This window comes from Peromyscus maniculatus, chromosome 2 (assembly GCF_049852395.1).
Source record: "Peromyscus maniculatus bairdii isolate BWxNUB_F1_BW_parent chromosome 2, HU_Pman_BW_mat_3.1, whole genome shotgun sequence".
Lineage (NCBI taxonomy): Eukaryota > Metazoa > Chordata > Mammalia > Rodentia > Cricetidae > Peromyscus > Peromyscus maniculatus.
In genome coordinates this window covers 137675015-137694852 of record NC_134853.1, presented here as the reverse complement: position 1 = coordinate 137694852, position 19838 = coordinate 137675015, and the positions used below count along the sequence as shown (strand labels likewise).

The window sequence follows — 19838 nt, the reverse complement described above, 5'->3', positions numbered from 1 at the left end:
GAACACTGTACACACATACACTACAGCCATAAATATTAAAGTAACAAATTTGAGCACGGGGGGTTGGGGGGGGGGGAGTGGGGGGGTGGCACATGCCTGTGATCCCATCAGGATCAGTTTGAGGCCAGCTTGGGCTACATGAGACCGTCTCGTCTCAAAACAAAAACTGGGAAGCAAATGTACAAGGAAGGAGACAGTTTCAGGCAGGATGAAGGAAACAGTAGAAAACATTCTCAAACTTACCATTCCCATCCCGGAAGCTTTTGGACACTGCAACTGTGGAAAAGCAGAAGTTCCGAGGATGATAAGATGGCAGGGAGAAAAGCCTGAATCTGCCAAGCATGGTGGCACATGCCTTTAATTCCAGCACTCAGGAGGCAGAGGCAGTGAGTTCGAGGCTAGTCTAGTCTACAGAGCGAGTTCCAGTACAGCCAGAACTATGTAGAGACCCTTTCTCAAAAATAAATGAATGAATGAATGAATGAATGAATGAAATAAAAGCGAAGCCCGACAGCCAGAACTATGTAGAGACCCTCTCTCAAAAATAAATAAACAAATAAATAAATAAAAGCGAAGCCCGAATCTTTCCAAGAAGCCTAATCAAAGAATAAACATGGGCTTCCCATATCAGAGGAGCTCTGGGAGGGAAGGATGAGAGAATGGGAGGAGCCCCTCATTCCTCATGGCAACAGGAGGCTCCAGGACAAAGGGGTAGGGCCCTCACCATCTTAAGCAATACTTCACATAAGTCAAACTAAAGGCAGTTTCAGAAATGGGAGATATAAGTTTACCTATTTTCTTAAAAAAGATACTGAAAAAAATGGAACACAAAAAAAAGCACAAAGCAGGGAACACCAGGCCCAGGACATAACGTGATGTTCTAAAACAGACCAAGTGTCCGTTTATGGCAGACCTTGGCTGCCACAAAGGACCAAAGGAGGAAAGTGGAGAATGCAAGGTGAGGAAAAGCCAGGGGCCATGCCAGAGGCCATCTGATCGCAGTAGACCTTCCTCTCCAGGGCTGGCTCTGACAGCTCAGGGACTGGTTGTGCCAAGACCACGTGGAAGAGAGGAAAAGTGAGAAGTGTAGGTTCAACGGGCAGCTACCAAAGAAAGGCATCACCAATAATCAGCAATATTCTTTAATATGCAAACTTCTCACTCTTTTAGTCTCTGCTTTTGACCCAAGAGTATCTTTCATAAGTTTAATTTAGTAAACAACTTTTCTTCAAAAAGAAAGACAAGAGCTCTGAGAGTTCTGCAGTCTGTACGTTCCCCTTTTCCTTGGTTCTTTAGAAAAAACAATGCTGTTCAGCGGGTTCTACTCTTCATTTTCTGTCTTGTTCGTTTTCCTGGTCGCTTCTGCAAACAAAACAAAACAAAAAAATCATAGGTAGTCACACAGTACTTGGCCTTCTGTGTCAGGGTGAAAAGGAACCAAGAGGAACAGATTTGGAGTTGAAAACAGACTGAATTGGCCCCAACCTGGACCCCTCACTTACATTTGCCCCTTTCTTCCCAGGCTTCCTGGGGCCCTTGCCGTGAGCCACCTTGGCTCGGAAGCTGGAGACGTCGTCGTAGCTCTCACGGGTGTTCCACTTGGAGCCTTTCTTCTTTCCACCAAAACCAAACTTCTGGTTTTTGTACCGTCGTTTGGCATTGGGCCTGAAAAAGGTGCGCCCACAGATAACTGCACCGTAAACCTGATGACAGGCGCAGGCTCATTTCTGCAAAGTTCTTAGGTACCACTCACTGTCCCAGGTCTCTTCTTGGCCTTACATTTTCACTCTACAAACCACCTAGGCAAACTCATCTATTAAGAAGTAACTCCAAGCCGGGCGGTGGTGGCGCACGCCTTTAATCCCAGCACTCGGGAGGCAGAGCCAGGCGGATCTTTGTGAGTTCAAGGCCAGCCTGGGCTACCAAGTGGGTTCCAGGAAAGGCGCAAAGCTACGCAGAGAAACCCTGTCTCGAAAAAAAACAAAAAAAAAAAGTAACTCCAGAGAAGGAGAACCCAGAAAAGGCTCCATCAGCACCATCCAGCCTCTTGCTTCCACTGCTGGCATCCATCTGAACGCAATCCTGCTAGTTCAGCCCTAGCTGTCTCTACTTCTTGAGGACAAATCGACAGTTAGTACTCAGATGTAATAAACTTTAAAACTTGTCAGGTGGATCTCTGTGAGTCCGAGGCCTGCCTGGTCTTCAGAGTGAGTTCCAGGACAGGCAACAAAACTACACAGAGAAACTCTGTCTCAAAAAACCCGCCCCCCCAAAAAAAACGCCAAATTCAGCCTAGCCAAACCACCACACCTCCCCTCCTGGGCTTCTTCCAGCTCCTGTGGAAATGCCAGGATTGGGGTCTCCACTACCTGGCCAGCACCCTGCTCTTCTGACATCTTCATCAGCCCTCACCCCACTTTTCTTCCCTGCACCCGGCACTTTTGAGCCATTATCTTTGCCCGGCGGGGCTGCTGTGCTGTCACCTAGTCAAGCCTCCGCTTCCCTGGCTGCCGTTTATTTACACACACACACCCGTCACCTTCTCAAAGTGGGCACATGACCTGGTCATAAAAAACTGAGCCAACCGGTGTCTGTCCCCAACAGGACGAAGGCTCCCTAACTAACTGCTGGCCTCACAGTGTTTCCGGTGAGGGCAAGCACAGGCTGCCCCTCACACACAGCCCACTGGCTCACTATGCCTCTCTATGGCTCTGCTGGTTCTTTCTTCCTCAAACACTTCTCTCCCACTTTCCTGCTCAGATGTTCACGGCCTTCACATTAGACTCAGGTGGGACGGTCCTCCACCGGGAAGCCATCCCCAGACTGTGCTAGGATTTCAAAATGTGTGCCCACCTGTGCAGAAAGTGAGACTGAAAAGGGGCAGAGAGCCCCCAACCCCCTTTCAATCTTCATAGCACTGAGGCACACACCACTGCCTCACAGTAAATAAAGCAACAACGAAGGAGGTACTCGAAGCCTCCCTCCTAATGAGCGGCTGGACCTGGACCTGAGTCCTCGGGCTGGACTGCCCACCATCATTCTGAGAGTCAGGAAGTAACACAGTCATTTGATGCTCTTTTCAAATGATCCAAGTACCAACTTCCCCCTTCAAACATTCCTGTGGCCACAGGTCCATCCCATGGCATCAAAGTCTCTACCCCTTGAGCAACGGTACTCTATCCGGGAGGCCTTCCCTGGGGAGCCCCCTCACCGCACTGACTGTTAGCCATGACAAGACAAACCAACCTTGAAGCCCTTACCCTTTACTCATCTGCTGGCCCTTAGCTCTTGCCTTTGCACCGCGTTCGGCAGGCTTCTGATCCCCATCGAGGAAATCCAGCTTATCAGAGAAGCCTGTGAAGGAAGAAGCATTTCCATCAGCACCACTGTGTTTCTAGGACCGTTCAAGACATGGCTGCTATTCCCTAAATGCACCTTAAGAAGCACACCTCATTCCCTACACCATTCCCCAGACCTAAGCCCAGCAGATTAAAAGCAAGATGACTGCAAAGCACTAAATGACACTATATTCCTTTAGCTCTAAAGTACCTGATACCCTGGCTCCCCTACCTTTAGCAGACACTAACCTTTCTGGTATTTCTTGATGGCATTCATCATATGTGCTTTCTCCCGCTGCCTCTTCTGAAGGACCTCAGTCTGCACCTGTGAGACAGACACCTTGTGGTCAGGCATGCATCCCAAACCACAACTCCAAAGACTACCAATCAGAGCACCAGCTGCTGCCTACTATGTTGGGTGGGCCATGGTGTCCCATGGTGCTGAGTGAACCTGAGCTCAGGGAAACCAGCAGACCCACTTCACTAGTAAGACCCAAACCAGTAAGGACCAAACTCACAGGGGGCCAGAACCAGATCACACCACAGCCACCCGACCTGGCATTCCTGCCTTGTCCTATTCTGTGCAGGTGTTCTTTCTCACCTTCTTTCCATACTTCCTAAGCGCTCGAAGTTGCTTGGCCTTTTCAGATTTCTCCATGGCAGCCTGTTTAGTCTGCAGCTTCTGTCGGATCTAAAAGACAGGATGTTGTCAGCTACTGTACGGAGCACACTAGACCAAGGCTCCAGTAGTCCATTAACTCTGAAAGCCGTGCAGCGTGTGTACTTTCCTAGTTTTCCACAGGTGGATAATACAGCCCCAAAGTTGAGCCTTTATTCAGGCACCGAAAGTGCCAGGGTGCAGCCAGAGCTTAAAAGCGGCCCTGCCTCTTCAAGCATGCTTGTTCTATTACACAAAGCTGCCTGCCTGTCAGACAAGACCTGTATCTCCCACGCCCTATTTACAGATTAAGGCTAAACTTCAGTGCCCTCTTCTAACGGGCCACACATGTAATCACAATCCTGCACACTGATTCCTCGCCTCTGCCATCAAACACACACGTTTTACTGAAAGCCTAAGCAGTCGTCAGCATGATTGTCAGGTGTTATCTGGGCTTGTCTCTGGGTTAGCTTCTTGGGGCGCCACCTGGAATTCTTTAAGATGAAGACTGAGACCAAACGAACAATTTAAATACATCCTGGATTCCATGTCAAAGTCTTTTCCTCCCAAAGCTAGATGAAGACCAAGTCTCCCAACTCTAAATTACACTCTATCTGAGCCATACATCAACCCCTCACTTTCTAGAAAACAGAGGCCCAGAGAAGAAAACCCTGTCTACAAGCAACAGTGTTCTTGTTGGCAATGCTGAGCCCAGAACTACAAGACTATTGTGTCTCTATACCATGCCACTAACCCTGCCAGGAAGGAAATACTCAAGCCTTCTTTACTTCCAGCTCTTCTCTCCCTATTTTATCTAAGTAACTGGTGTGCCTCTGCAGCAAAGACTCTCCTTTAGAAGTACTGGTTACAGGGGCTGAAAAGTTAGCTCAGCAGTTAAGAGCACGGGCTGTTCTTCCAGAAGACCTGGGTTCAATTCCCAGCCTCCACCTGGCAGCACAACTGTCTGTAACTCCAGTTACAGAGAATCTGACACCCTGACACCTCTGCACATAAAAAAATAAATAAATAAAGTAAAATAAATTACATATCTAAAATACTGATTACAGCCGGCACAAATCCTTTTTAAAGACCACAGGAAATGAGCCAGCTGAATGGACATACTTGGCTTTCCAGAGGGAAAACTTGCCTGTCTCTTACCTTTTGCATCTGCTGATCTGACTTGGCCATTTCTGCAAAATAATCAGTGGGTCGCTTGGTGGGGACTTGGAGCTGATGGAGCCGGGGTAGGACGGCCAGCACTGCGGCCTGGGCCTGGCGGTAGCTGAAATTGCAGGACAGAGTGAAATGAGGGGTGGAGGAAGAAAGGCCTCCATTTCTCATTGCCTCTCAGGAGTTAACCGGTCTCGGGACTATGGACATCCCACCGGCACTAGCAAGACAAAACGAACAAAAGCTTCGATAAAACTCCACTAATTTCATATGTAACAGAAATCTCACTTGACACTCATTTTTAAGGGGGAAATACTTCTAAAGGCCAATCAGGTGTTTAAAACGAGGGGCTTACTAAAGGTACCATTAACACACAAACTATGAACTCTTTCCCAATCATTACAGAAAGTCCATTCACAACCCGTCCCTAGGCAGTCTGTTCTAATGACTGGATGCACCCACACAAACTTTAAATGAGTTATTTGGAATAGCCCTCAAGCAGGGCTCTGGTTAAATGATGGCCAAGGAGCTAGTCTTTCAAGCAGGAGGAACCCTAGCTCCACTCTGAGGTTCGTGCTAACCCCAGAACCTCTGAGGGTGCAGGCATACTACGTTCCCCTTCCGGTGATTCTCTATCACAGGACCCATAACACAACATACAAACTCATTTCCCTCTGGAAGTCGTCTTCTGGATTAACACCTTTCTTCTGGTCCTTGTTCTGGGGTGTTGGCTGAGGTTCACTGACATCCGGCACTGGACCCAGGGTCACATCGAGCCTTTCCACCCACTCCAGATCCCGTTTGAATTCAGCCAGACACTGCTTCAGACCATTCTAGGTAAGTCAGACAGGGTGCAATGAGAACAGGAGTTTGTCTCTCTCAAGCCCAAAGTGCTAAGCTCAAACACCAGCACATGAAGCCGACCGCCTGGTCAAGGCACAGGGTACATCTGTCTCCCAAGTAGCACGGCGCTGTGCACACCCCATTCCAAGGACCCCGACCCCCAAGCGAGCTCACCACATCATTCACCGCCTTCTTCGGCCTCTCTAGAACAACATTGAGGCCTGGCTTCAGGAGTCCGCGGGAAAACGCATCCTGCAACTACAGACCCGGGCGCGTCAGGACCACAGAGCTAGAGTTCCCGTCCCACGCCTTGCCCCGCGAGCCCCGCTGCCGCCTACCTCCCGGTCTGAGACCAGGGACTCTTCCGACTCCGAGTCTGAGAGCGGAGGGGTATCCATCTCGCGGTCTCCCACTCCCGCGGGGTGAGCCCGTCACTCCACGTGCCCTGAAGACACACCAGCTCCAACAACTTCTCCACTCGCTTCAGGCTTTTCGACCCGGGCTTCCGCTTCCGGTTGCAGAGCCGCACTTCCGGTTTCTCGTTGCTATAGGAACTGCTGTGGCGTTTGGGCGTGCCTAAGTTACTCCGGATCTTTAGAAGGAGTACCTGCGGATCCCTGCGTGGTCTGGTAACACAGAGTCGTGAAGAGAGAGGTGAGAGGTTTCTCTGGGGTCCTTCGAAGAGCCTGGGGTCGTTGAGAAAACAAGAGAGAAAGGCAAAGCGTGGAAGGAGCCGCGGGGGCGGGGCGACGAGGAGAGGAGTCTGGGGGCGGGGCAACGAGGAGAGGAATCTGGGGGCGGGGCGACGAGGAGAAGAGTCTGGGGGTGGGGCAACGAGGAGAGGAGTCTGGGGGCGGGGCGACGAGGAGAGGAGTCTGGGGGCGGAGCAACGAGGAGAGGAGTCTGGGGGCGGGGCGATAGAGGGGTGAGGCGGACTCAGGGAGGGGCGGGCCAAAGGCGGAATTCAGGACTGGGGCGGGGGCGGGGCGGGGCCGGGGGCGGGCGGGGCCGGGGCGGGCGGGGCCGGGGGCGGGGCGGGGAGATGCGATGCACTTCTCCACTCTCACCTGCTTGCTGATCATCTTCAGCAGCATTCTCTGACAGGTACCATGTCCACCGTGGTAGCTCAGGCGCTGCATGTTTTTGGTCTTCGTGCCCACGTGGCCAACAATATCTTCTTCTTCGATGAACAGATCATTATATTTCCTTCAGGAAATCACTGTGTGAAGTACAATCTGGATCAGAAATGGCAAAAATTCATTCCAGGTAAAAAGAAAAAGAAACCCTTCCCATCTTGTCACAAATATTAAAGGCATGTGCTACACAGGACCACACAGTCTTGACGATTAGGGAGGTCTTTTTTTGACAGCTGGGATATACATGTAGTTTTTATAAATGGAGACAAAATAAATGTCAATTTGCACTGTTTAATAATGGGTTAACCTGACACAGGTAGTCAAAATGACATGCAAAATAACACTGATTTTAAAAGTATTTCTTCACTGTGACTTCACAGAAGTTACTTTAAAAAGTGTTTTTCTTGTAGTCTCCTGCAGCTGGGTTTGTCCTCACCAGAACCCCTTTTTGAGTCTAACAGTTTCAAGAGCGCAGCACCTTCATTGAGTCCCTGTACGGTGGACGCACTGGAAATCTTATCCTAAGTCACAAATTATCTTCCTTAGAACCTGACCCCTGTTTTTGTTTACATTGGTCCAGCCAGCCAATGATATTCATGACATCTCCCCCACTCATTTATTCATTCATAAGCAAATATGAAAGACCACAATACATATATGTAATCATTAATGAATTACTGTTACACGAAGACCTGTGCACACAGACACCCAGGATCAGCCATTTCCAGCATCTCTCCATTGCTTTCCTCTCAGTACACCCCACCACCAACCCACCACCCCGGCCAGCCCATCTTGGGTCACGCATGTACTACATTGGGTCTTGCATTTACCACACTGTGTATACAAAGTATACTTTTGTTTTCACTATTTTCCTATTTTATACAGATGGAATCATAGTCTGTGTGTAATGTTGCTAGCATCTTTTGTTCAGCTTCTGTGAGTCATGCATTTTGACACATAGAACTGAGTTCATTTTGTTGCATTGGGATTGCACACACACACACACACACACACACACACACACACACACACACACTTACTCTATAGCCATTCCAGATTTGAGGGGCATGTGAGAAATAACAATTAATTGTTATTTAGAAACATACCAGCCGGGCGGTGGTGGCGCACGCCTTTAATCCCAGCACTTGGGAGGCAGAGCCAGGCGGATCTCTGTGAGTTCGAGGCCAGCCTGGGCTACCAAGTGAGCTCCAGGAAAGGCGCAAAGCTACACAGAGAAACCCTGTCTCGAAAAACCAAAAAAAAAAAAAAAAAAGAAACATACCACCATTAACCATTCTTGCATTCACACATGTCTGCAAAGAAGTTCCAGGACACATGACCAGAACTAAAATTACAGAGAAATGTGATCGTATTGGTTTATGTTGCTACTGACAATGCATAAGTGTCCCTTACCCATCCTCACCAGCTCTTGCAGTTCAACTTCCTGATTTGTGTGTGTGAGAGAGAGATTATAGTTATCAAAAAAGGGATGTGTTTTTTTTTTTTTTTTTTTTTTGGTTTTTCGAGACAGGGTTTCTCTGTGTAGCTTTGCACCATTCCTGGGACTCACTTGGTAGCCCAGGCTGGCCTCGAACTGACAGAGATCCACCTGGCTCTGCCTCCCGGGTGCTGGGATTAAAGGCGTGCGCCACCACCGCCCGGCCAAGGGATGTATTGTTTTAACTTGCATGTCTATATTGCTAATTAAGATGGGTATCTTTTCACATGTTTATGGAATATCCCTGCTTCGATTTAGGTTAAATGGCTTTTTATTAACTTTTCTATTATTTTTGTGAGTTTCGTTTTGAGGGGTAGCTCTATTGAGTTATGGACACACTTGTATACTCTGTATGCTAATCATTTTTGTCAGATGTGTGTGTTAGAAATAATTCTCTTCTGCAGCCTGTGCTTTTTCCTCCTCGTGGTATCTTGGGATGGAGAATAATTCTTAGGTTTTTTTGTTTGTTTGTTTGGTTTGTTTTTTTTTTTTTTTCAAGACAGAGTTTCTCTGTGTAACAGCCCTGGCTGTGCTGGAACTCACTATGTAGACCAGGCTGGCCTCAAACTCACAGAGATCCACCTGCCTCTGCCTCCCTAGTGCTGGAATTAAAGGCGTGCACCACCATTACCCAACAATAATTCTTAATTTTAATGAAGTAAAACTTATCAAATGCCTGACAGGGGTGGCACACACCTTTAATCCCAGCACTCACGAGACAGAAGCAGGAGAAACTCTGAGTTCAAGACCAGCCTGGTCTACAAAGTGAATTGTAGGGCACCCAGAGCTGTTTGTTACACAAGGAAACTCTGTCTCAACTCCCCTCCAAAAAAGTTATCAAATACCATGTAAACATTATGGAAGAATAAACCATATTAAGTATAGCTGACGGGCTGGGAACATAGCAAAGTGGGTAAAGCACTTGCCGGGCATGTGTGAGGACCTCAGTGAACCCACATAAAGCCAGGAGTGATAGCACACATCTGACATCCCTTGCTTCTGTGGAAAGATGGGAAATAGACATAGGAGATGCCACAGAAGCCTGTAGCCCAGCTAGCCTGGCATGCACAGCAGTGAACAGCAAAGAGGCCCTGCCTCAAACAGGATGGAAGACCCACACCCCAGGGTGTCCTCTGACCTCTGCAAGTGTGCCATGGCAAGTGCGTACTCACACACACACACACACACACACACACACACACACACACACACACACACGGGGGGGGGGGAGTTGAATTTATTATCTTTTATGTCCAGCATATTTGCTGGACTATCAGTAACTTTTCTATAGACACATCTACAATAATAATGGTTTCTTTACCTTGTGTCACTGTACTGGGAAGCATCTTGAGAGAGTTAAGTAGAAGCAATGAAAATGCTCCTAGTCGTTATGTTTCTGGTCATAAAGAAATTCTATTCATATCTCCTTATAAAGAAAGATATTTGCTATGAACAAATGTCAGTGTCCTATATCAGGTTAAATAAATTCTTTTTTCCCAGTTTTCTGTGCTTTTGCCCTCAGTGAACAGATTATGGATTTTCTAGCATGTATTTTTGGTATCTAATATAGAACTTTGTATATGCCTTACTAACACTAAACCAACCATCATTTTATATATACAGACAATATTTGAGTATATTTTCTCTCATATTCACTAGGTTCTGCCACTGTTGCTTGGTATAATTCATATAGTCCAGCTGGGATCCTTTTCCATCAACATTTAGTGATGAGACATAGCGCTGAATTCTCCAAGTTTTTGTTAGTTTGAGAATGTTTTATTTCATCTTCATTTAAAAAGCTAGTTTAATGGGGTATAGAATTTTGGGGGTACAGGTTTTATTCCATTGTCTTTTGGCCTCTGCTTTGTTATAGTAGCTAAGGAATTAGCCACTGGGATCCTATTTTTGTGGTACACAATCTTTCCCTAGATGTTTGTAATGTCTTCTTTGTCTGTGTGTGTGTGTGTGTGTGTGTGTGTGTGTGTGTGTGTGTGTGTGTGTGTGTGTGTCCCATTTCCTGTTTTCCTTTCTCATTCACCTAAGAGTTCTCTGGGATCTCAGACATCTTGAGAGGGGACTGATAACATCAGGTAAGGGGATGTGTAAGGCAGGGTGGGGGCAGTCCGGGGTCTGTTTTGGATTAGGCGTGACTGGTTTCCTCCTAAACAGACACAGAAGCACGGTTGTTACACTTGAGCAGCCAGAGTGAGAAAGGGCTGAGAGAGGAGACATGTCTGCTTGAGACACACAGAAGCAACTAAATGGAATGTAAGGGGCAGTTTGGACTCCCAGGCTTCCGTTAGCTCAGAGACTACTCCAGTTACAGTAGGGAGACGTGGAAAAACTAGCAGAAGAAGAACCAAGAAAGGGGGATGAGAGATGGAGGTATTTCAAGGATAAGTGAATTAACTGGACTGAGTGCAGTATGTCTGACAAGCTAAAATCAGTCAAGAAGTCTGGTCATGGGCCACATGGAAGGATTGCCATCAGTGACCATGTCACAACAACGGTCCTGGAGGACTCTGTTGCCTAGTGATGCTGTAGACATTTTGCTTTAGTCCACACTATGATCTTCACAAAACTCAGTTCAGGACACCATTCTCAACATGCCTGTTCTTGCACAAGGCATGGCTATGCCAAGCACCTGCTGGTATTCAGTCCCTGGATGAGCAAATGAATGAATGAGCGAGAAAGCCATGGTCCCTGCCCTCCACAAGCTCCATGCTGTAGCAGAGATAAGCGTACTTTCCAGTACTCAGGCTTGTGTCAATGAGGGGGAAAAACGCTTCCCACAGTGCAGCCGGGTAGAAAGCACAAGTGTAAACACGTTCCCTTGCCTCCTCCAGACACGAACGTGTCCCTGGCTTTATGCCATTTCCCTCCCATCCTTGCTTCAGTCCCAGCCTCTGCCCTCAGCTTCAAAACCTTACTCAACTTCTACATCCTTTTACCCCCAAATATTCACACTATGGAGTTCATAGTACACATCCAAAATCCATTTTTATTATTTCCTCTTTCCTCATGTTCTTTCCTTGCTGGATATCCAAACTCATGTTAAAGACATTTTATTACCAAAGCAATGAGACCCAGGCATAAATATCCCAGAAGCCCAGTAAATATGTATATAAATATGTGACTTTAACATACACGTGGTATTAGGATTCAGTGCTAAGCTAGCCAGTCATGTCTTTGAGAAATGGGAAGCCATTAAGAGTCTTACTTCTAGCTGGGCAGTGGTGGCACACGCCTTTAATCCCAGCACTCGGGAGGCAGAGCCAGGCGCATCTCTGTGAGTTTGAGGCCAGCCTGGGCTACCAAGTGAGTTCCAGGAAAAGACTCATACTTCTTTTTTTTTAATGTGTATGTGTGTGTGTGTCTGCATGAGTGTGCAGTGCCTGCAGAGGCTAGATATCAGATCCCCTGGAGCTGAAGTTACACGCAGTTTGAGCTTCCCAACTCAGGGACACGGAATCGAACCCAGTTCTTCTGGAAGAGCAGGCCACACTCAACCTCAGGGCTGTCTCTCTAGACCCTAGAGTCTCAGTAATTATCCTTTCTCATCATGGGCCCAGGATAGATTGAAAATTTAAATGTAAATCAATCAAATCATTAAAAGCTAGAAACAAATACACACAGTTAAAGTTCAGTGATTCAGAGGGGCCCTTTTAAGGAAAAATCAGCAGAGTCTAACTTGTCCAGCCTGTACTCCTCTCCTGGTGTCCCACTTCTCCACAGGGCCCACAAACCTCCATGTCATTCACTGGATTCTACCGGTTCTACCTATTTACACTTCCCTAATCACCCCTTTTGACATGCGCACTGTTCCTGCTGCCGTCATATAGCATATTGCTACCACCACCTCTAGCTCTTCGCTTCCCCTGCTGACCAGTTTCCCTGCCTTCAGGACTGCCATCCACATGGCTGCTGGGGAGATTTTCCTACAGTGCACATCTGACCCTTCCTAAAGGTTCCCAGTGGCTCCTGTGGCCTCCCAACTGCAATCTAAGCCTTGTGCAAGGCTCTCAGTAACCCGGAGCCACGCTCCTCTCCGACACAGCTGTCCCACCAGGCTCCCTGCAGAAGTTCTGTGTGCGGGGCAGTTGTGCTGCGGACAATATACTCACTCACCCCTCCTTAGCTTGCTGCAAATCAGCAGCGTGGAGCCCATCACAGAGGGACTCCCATAATCTGCTAGTGCATCTTCCTCTACCCCACTCAACCGCCCTGTCTGGGACCCACATTCACAGTGATTCACCCCTGTGCACAGTGCCTAGGGCCCACAATACTTGGGGGCCTCTGAAAAGATTTACTTTGTATTAATATAAGAAGAAATTGAATATGGCAATAATCATTATATGATAGCAAATCCAGCCTGGATTATATTCCTGTGTATGTAAGTGCAACCACCAAATATATGAATATATATGTACATAATATACATATCTATTCAATTCTGTTACACTTATTTATTCAGTGTGTGTGTGTGTGTGTGTGTGTGTGTGTGTGTGTGTGTGTATGTGTGTATGTGTTCGTGCTTGTACACTTGCTTGCCATGGCATGCATGTGATGGTCAGAAGACAACTTGTAGATATTTGTTCCTTCCTTCTACCATGTGGGTTCTGGGCATCAGATTTCTGGGCAGGTACTTGACACAGCCATGCCTTGTGCAAGAACAGGTATGTTGAGAACGGTGTCCTTACGTGAGTTTTGTGAAGATCCTAGTGTGGACTAAAGCAGCAAGCCCTCTTACCCACTGAGCCAGCTTGCTAGCCCGATTTTTATTGTTTTTTATGTATAATTATGTGTACATGTATGCACAGGAGGCATGTGCATGTCAGGGGGTGGGGGGTGTGCCTGTGGAGGCCAGAGGCTTTGGATCCCCCTGGAGCTGGAGTTACAGGTGATTGTGAGCCACCTGATGTGGGTGCTGGGAACCCAACTCCGGTCCTGTGGAAAAGTCACCAGCCCTATTTTTATCATTTTTAATGAAGGAAGAGACCCGTGAGAGCAAAATGCCCACGGCCCACGTGGTAGGGCCTGCTGCGGCCCTGCACTGGCTTCTGGATGAAGTGTCACACTTTAATCCTCACCACAGCTTTCACTTCATCTGCGTGGCCGCAAGACGCTGGCAGGGTTTCTGGCTAGGAAAAGGGAAGACAGTATGCACATCTTCCTGCTTATCAAGGAAGCACAAAGCTCCATCATAGACTTCCGCGTCTGCCTAACTGCCAGACTGAGCAATTGAGTAGCTAGCATCCAGCCTCTGCAGTAGAGTACCCAATGCTGGATTCTCAAGGTGTGAAGGCCTGCAGGATTGGAGCCTACCCCACCCTTGTCGGCCCATCCCTGGTCGCCCCTGACTCCCACACAGTGCCCCAGCAATCCATCTCCTTAGGATTTCCCCACCATATGCACCCTCTACTACAGCCATTCACTGCTCGAGCTTCTCCTGCCACGGGCAGCTTCCTCCATCCTATCTGGTCCTGACTCAGAAAAGACTCCTTGGCATCCTCACTCACCTAGTGAGGTGCCCATCCCAGTCATTTCCACAGTTGCCTGCATACAGTTGAACCAAGGGGTGGCCCAGGACTGATCTTTGCACATCATACACCTTTCTCCTCTGTCGGTGGTGCGCCTTGCTAAGCCTGGTTGGACCTTGATGGAAGCATTGTCTGCCCTCAGTCCCCCCTTTTACCTCCTTTTGCAGGCTCAGACAAGAGTCAGGGCATGCTGGCCTTGTCCATCAGTCCCAATCGGCGATACCTCGCTATCTCCGAGACTGTGCTGGAAAAACCTACCATCACTATTTATGAGCTGTCATCCATCCCTTGCCGGAAGCGCAAAGTCCTGAATAATTTTGACTTCCAAGTTCAAAAGTTTATCAGCATGGCTTTTTCTCCAGACTCTAAATACCTGCTGACCCAGACGTCGCCTCCAGAGTCAAACCTCGTCTATTGGCTATGGGAAAAGCAGAAAGTAATGGCCATTGTTAGATCTGATGTTCAGAACAACCCCATCTACCAGGTACCCCCTGCATGGCACATGCCTTCCCCGTTGTAAAGCAGTAAGCGCCAGACTTCTACTTGGCACTTTATACTCATTTCTACCATGCGTTGTAACACCCGGCTTCATGAGAAGCACATAGGAATATGTGGTTATTACCCCATCTTAGAGATGAGGGACTTGAGGCCCTAAGAGGCCAAGTAACTCAGCTAAGACTGCAGAAGTGGTGAGAGGCAGAGCCAGCTGTTTCCCAGCTGTCTTCTGTCTTCCTTCGCCTGGCCCGGAACTACTGCCTGGCACAGGCTAGACCCAGCTGTGCTATCTAAAACTTACTCTCCTTGGTTCTGGCCCCTTTGGGCAGCAGGAGGATTTCAGGAACGGCATATAAATTGATAGATTTGGGTTTTTATTTTGTTTAGGAGGGGTGTTGTTTGGGTTTTAAAACAGGTTATGACTACATAGCTCAGGCTAGCCATGAATTTACGATCTCCCCTGCCTCTGCCTCCCAAGTGCTGGGATTAGAGGTAGATGGGACCATGCCCAGCAAAAAGGTAGATGTGTAAGAAACTGCCAATGAAGTTACAGTTGTGTGGAGAATAGAATTTTCTATTGTGGTTTCAGAACAAAATGAGCCACTAGGAAACAGGTTGGTTGACTGCTTAGGCAGGGAGTCCCAAAATTTTATATCTCTGTCCAGCATCATGTATTCATTTTCACAAGCTCAAGAAGTCTGTACTGTCCATGGTCAGAGATACTAGCTCATCAGAGCTTTAAGCATGCATCATTCATTTCTCAAAGGTTGATGCGTAAGCCAGGGCACCACCAGCAAAACACTCACATCCCTTCTTAATACAGAGAAAAGTGTTGATTGCCGAATTGCAGAGGCAGGGAGAACCAAAAGGCTGTTTCATCCAGGACATAGTATCCCAGTGGTGAGCCCTCCCCAGAGCAGAGAGAACCTCCTCTGTAGTAGATCCAATGAGCATCTACTAGGTGCCCCCTCGGCACCTACACAGAGACTAGGCACAATGTACCACAAGTTGCTCTCTGTCTAGTGAGGACAGCATGTTAACTGCCCTTAGTGTGTGTTGGATAAGGGCTCCAGCTGCAGGAAATTCATCTGGTGGAAGACCACATCATCCCTCCAGATGTGTGCTTTCCTCCCCCTGGACAGGCCTCCATACACCGGCTCAACCCCATGTCTCTGCTTCCAACTGAACTGCATTCCCTCATGCTGGCACAGAGTAGAGCTCTGCTCAGACCAGAAAACATGTTAGTGCATGCCTGCAATCACACCACTCGGGAAGTTGAGGCAGGAGGAGTATCTGTTTAAGACCAGCCTGGGCCACATAGTGAGTTCAAGGCCAGCCTGGGCTACAAAAATAAAAAAGATTGTTTATTCTACTTTCTTTTTAAAGTGTGTTGACTGATAGTCCCATCCAGTAGATATAGATATGTATCTTTATCAAATATAAAATTCCATGATTCTATGATATGTACGAGACATTCTGAACTACCTAAAGTGAGTATTAACTGGTAAAGTGGGAATAATTGCATCAAGAGTCAGACTGTCTTTTTTTTTTTTCTTTTGTCTCCTGACATTTTGCAGGTCAGCATCAACCCCCAGGACAATACTCAAGTTTGTGTCACTGGAAATGGGCTATTTAAGCTGCTCCGTTTTGCTGAAGGAACCCTAAAGCAAACCAATTTCCAGAGGGGAGAATCCCCAAACTACCTAGCCCATGCCTGGGTGTCTGATGACAGGATCATCGCTGGCACCGACACCGGCAGGCTCTGTCTCTTTGAATCTGGAGATCAGCGCTGGGAGACGAATATAATGGTCAAGGAGCCCACTAGCTCTAAGAGCCTGGATATCATCCACAAGTCAGAGAGGTAACAGTGCCCTCTGCTGGGCTAGTGCCCGCCCTCATTGTTCTGCCCAAGTTACGTAAAATGAGCTTCTTCCAAAGCCTCTCACAGATTTGGTTCCTAGCACCTGTATGGCAGCTCACAATCATTCCAGGACATCTGGCGCCATCTTCTGGCCTCTGAGGGCACTGTCAGGGTCCATAAGAAGTCCCACAAAAAGCCCATCAGACACATAAGTAATCAACAAGAGCATTTAATTTCTTGAGAATAAAAATTCCAGCATGCTGGGGTAAAACCGTCTGACAAAATGGTAACCCCAAGAGAAGCTTGCAGGCTCCTTTTATGCAGGACTAGGGTAATTACAGCTGTGGTTAAGTTGACTTTTAAGTGATTGGGTATGGACTCTTACTGGTACAGGAGTCATTTTATGATTGGCTCATGACATCTGGCCAGCAACTGTGGCTACAGTGTCAGGGGTCTGTCTGTCTGCTGTGTCAGGGGTCTGTTGGACTGAAAATAGCAAGAACAGTTCCTGCTTGTGACCAAGTAGGACTCTAATTGGCTACCATACTGGACATACTTCCTGAGGGTCTGATTGAAGCCAGACATGAGTCAACATAGATAGGATGGTGGGGTAATATGGGGCGAGGTTTTAGCAAACTAGGGGGGTTGGGGGGGTGGACAACGGGTCCTGTTAGAGTGGGTCCTGTTATGAGAGGGGACAGCCACTTCAAGCACCATGTACCCATGCAGCACACTTACATACATATGAGCTAGACCCACAGACATAAACTAAAAATAATCTTGTTTAAGCCGCTTATCACCCTTCACCTTGAAAACCAGCTATACCCATTTCTTCCTTCTCTTTCAGCACCCATCTCTATTCAAGCACAAACCTGGCCACGATGACCATGGCCTACATACAACTCTTTTTATTTTTATGCCTAGTCTCGTTTTATACACAGTTCAGTATGACAAGTCTTCAAAATTGTAGGTGTTTTTTTTCAAAAGCATGTTTTCTATGGCTGGCTGCCTAATTTACCAAATTCATGACATAAAGGCCCTCAGAGCCCTTGCGGCGTGCAAGGCGACTTGACAGGCCCTCAGGCGGTGACAGGCAAAAGGGAGGTAACCATGAGCAAAGAGGGGTAAGGAAGTGGACTCAGTAGATCTGACAGAAGGCTGCCGGGGAGGGGTGGTTCCATCTTCACTGTGACAGGAGTGGTCACCTCTCACACATAGTGGAATTGCTGTGGGATGTGTCAGACACTGTTGACAAAGCCGTGGGAGTCCTGTCCTTCACGGTGCCTGTCCTCATCACGCCAGCTTTACAGACCAGGGGACGGAGACCTAAGATCTCTGACAGGGACCAGAATTCCATTTCCTTCTCTCTGAGCCAAGAGCCCAATCTCCCCGCCACCTGGCACCCTATGGATTCTTCCTCCTCAGTAACTTCTGGTCCCCCAGTTCCCACAATCCCTCCCCATGCTGGTTGGTATCTCTTTATTTTGTGGCTTGAGAATGACTTCCTAAGGAAGTCTTGATGGAATTATTCCCCCCTTTCGTAATGACTACTTCCATTAGGTAGTTCAGATCATCCCTTATATGCCACTACATCTTGGAATTTTATAACAACATTTTATGAAGACACGTGTCTGTGTGTGCTATATGCACAGTATTTTGGTGGGTCCAGGACTCCCAGCACAGAGGCCCCTTAGCTCAGCCCAGCAGCACTGCCTGTCTCCCCTCCTGAAAAGGAACATCAGCTCTCATCTCTGGGTTCCCTGCATGACCAATGTATTTTCTTGCTTGTGGGCTCAGTCAGTGCAGTTCTGTCTGCTCACTACCCCAATACACAGACGCATGCTCACCGGTTCCCGTTTGCCCCGGAGTGCCTGACCAAGAGCACTTGGCCTCTGCTCACCTCGGGCAGGTGCACCTCCTCAGTTCCTGCCCTCAGAAAGCCTGTGTTGCCTGTAGCTAGGTCTTTGTGGCATGCCTAGCTGCCCCTTACCAGTCCTTAGCACATGAGCCTGAGACTTGAAGCTTCTGGGGCCAAGGGCTGTGCTGATCTTATACACTGTGGTTTCACGGAGCCCTTATAACTCTAAATTAACATTTATAAGCAGGTATAAATATTTATTGTATGCCTAAAGGAATGGAAAAAGAGACCTGGGTTCAAATCTCAGCTCTGCCAGGCAGTTATATTATCTTACTACACCCAGTCCCCTGATCCACTTATTTCTAAACTAAGTTGGTAACCCCCATCCTCCGTCCAGCAGACATACTCACCGTGCCGTGTGGAGTTCCCACGCCAGACAGCAGCATTTGGCTTTGGGAAAGGAGATCCATGGGTGGCATCACTCACAACCAAGGATATCTCCCACCCCCTCTCTCAGAAGACAGGGTCTCCTTATGTGGCTTACATACTGAAACTCACTATGTAGCCCAGGCTGGCCTTGGACTCACAGAGATCCACCTGCCTGTGTCCTGGAATTAAATTTGTGTACCGACCATTCCCCCCCTCCCCCCGCCGCACCCCCCCAGAGCTTACTGCTTCTCCTTAGGATTGTCTCCAAAAAACATCATGTGCTCTCTTCCTTTTCCAGCCTGATCGAATTTCCACCACCCAGCTCCCCGGTCCCCTCCTTCGAACAGATGGTGGCAACCAGTTACCCCCACCACATGTCCATGCCCCAAGTATTTGCCATCGCTGCCTATTCAAAGGGGTTCGCCTGCTCGGCTGGGCCAGGCAGGGTGCTGCTCTTTGAGAAGGTGGAAGACAAGGACTTCTACCGAGAGAGCAGGGAAATCCGGGTAAGGAGAAAGCAAACGGGGTCCTTGAGGGCATTGTTCAGCAGCCATGCTCTGACAGAGCATTTCATCAGGAAGGACTGGGGAGACACAGTCAGCGAGCCCCGTCCTGAGAAATTCAGGAGCCAGGAAACTGGATTGGGATTTAGAAGTAGCAATATCTGGATTTAAGTCCTATGGGGAAATGTGTCAAATTAATGCAGAGAGACTTCCTCCCTGAACTCTGATATCCCACAACCCTTCCATTATTATATCCGCAATATTAAGCACACTGCCCAGCACACACGTTTATGGCATAAATGATACAGAAATGACCTGGACCAGCAGGTTGTTCTTCAATGACAGAGTCCTGAGGGGGAGGACCAGGAGATGAGAAAATAAAGAGGATGGGAAAGTTGGGATCAGGGGCTCTTATGCTGATGGCTCATGCAAGCAAGTTTGTTAACGAGTGCGGCATCTTAAATGCAGCTTGCAGGGGGACGTGGGACAGAGTCAACAGAAAACTATTG

The 19838-nt window shown here is 48.0% G+C and overlaps 2 protein-coding genes across 11 annotated transcripts in view; one reads left to right on the top strand and one right to left on the bottom strand.

Moving 5' to 3' along the window:
- Window positions 1-1126: 1126 nt before the first annotated feature.
- Window positions 1127-6488, bottom strand: Ebna1bp2 (EBNA1 binding protein 2). Its single transcript, XM_042271764.2, has 9 exons — window positions 6348-6488; window positions 6184-6267; window positions 5827-5999; window positions 5155-5278; window positions 3940-4029; window positions 3588-3663; window positions 3261-3354; window positions 1503-1665; window positions 1127-1362 (listed from the first exon to the last, which is right to left on the bottom strand). Exons 1-9 carry the CDS (start codon window positions 6405-6407, stop codon window positions 1312-1314), a joined length of 915 nt encoding a protein of 304 aa, XP_042127698.1. The 5' UTR covers window positions 6408-6488; the 3' UTR covers window positions 1127-1311.
- A 39-nt stretch (window positions 6489-6527) lies between these two features.
- Cfap57 (cilia and flagella associated protein 57) overlaps window positions 6528-19838 on the top strand; it is a 72699-nt gene continuing 59388 nt past the window's right edge. For 4 of the 10 annotated variants that reach the window (XR_013049302.1, XM_076564919.1, XM_076564920.1 and 1 more), the window contains exons 1-5: window positions 6544-6663; window positions 7098-7275; window positions 14351-14667; window positions 16256-16539; window positions 19125-19332. Coding sequence is in view for 8 of the 10 variants with exons in the window: in XM_076564919.1 (XP_076421034.1) it covers window positions 7119-7275; window positions 14351-14667; window positions 16256-16539; window positions 19125-19332 (966 nt within the window). In the remaining 2 variants the exon portion in view is untranslated. Of the gene's footprint in view, window positions 6664-7097; window positions 7276-10703; window positions 10734-14350; window positions 14668-16255; window positions 16540-19124; window positions 19333-19838 lie in introns of those variants that run through there. The other 6 variants (XR_013049303.1, XM_042271758.2, XM_042271756.2 and 3 more) reach the window with 5 other exon arrangements.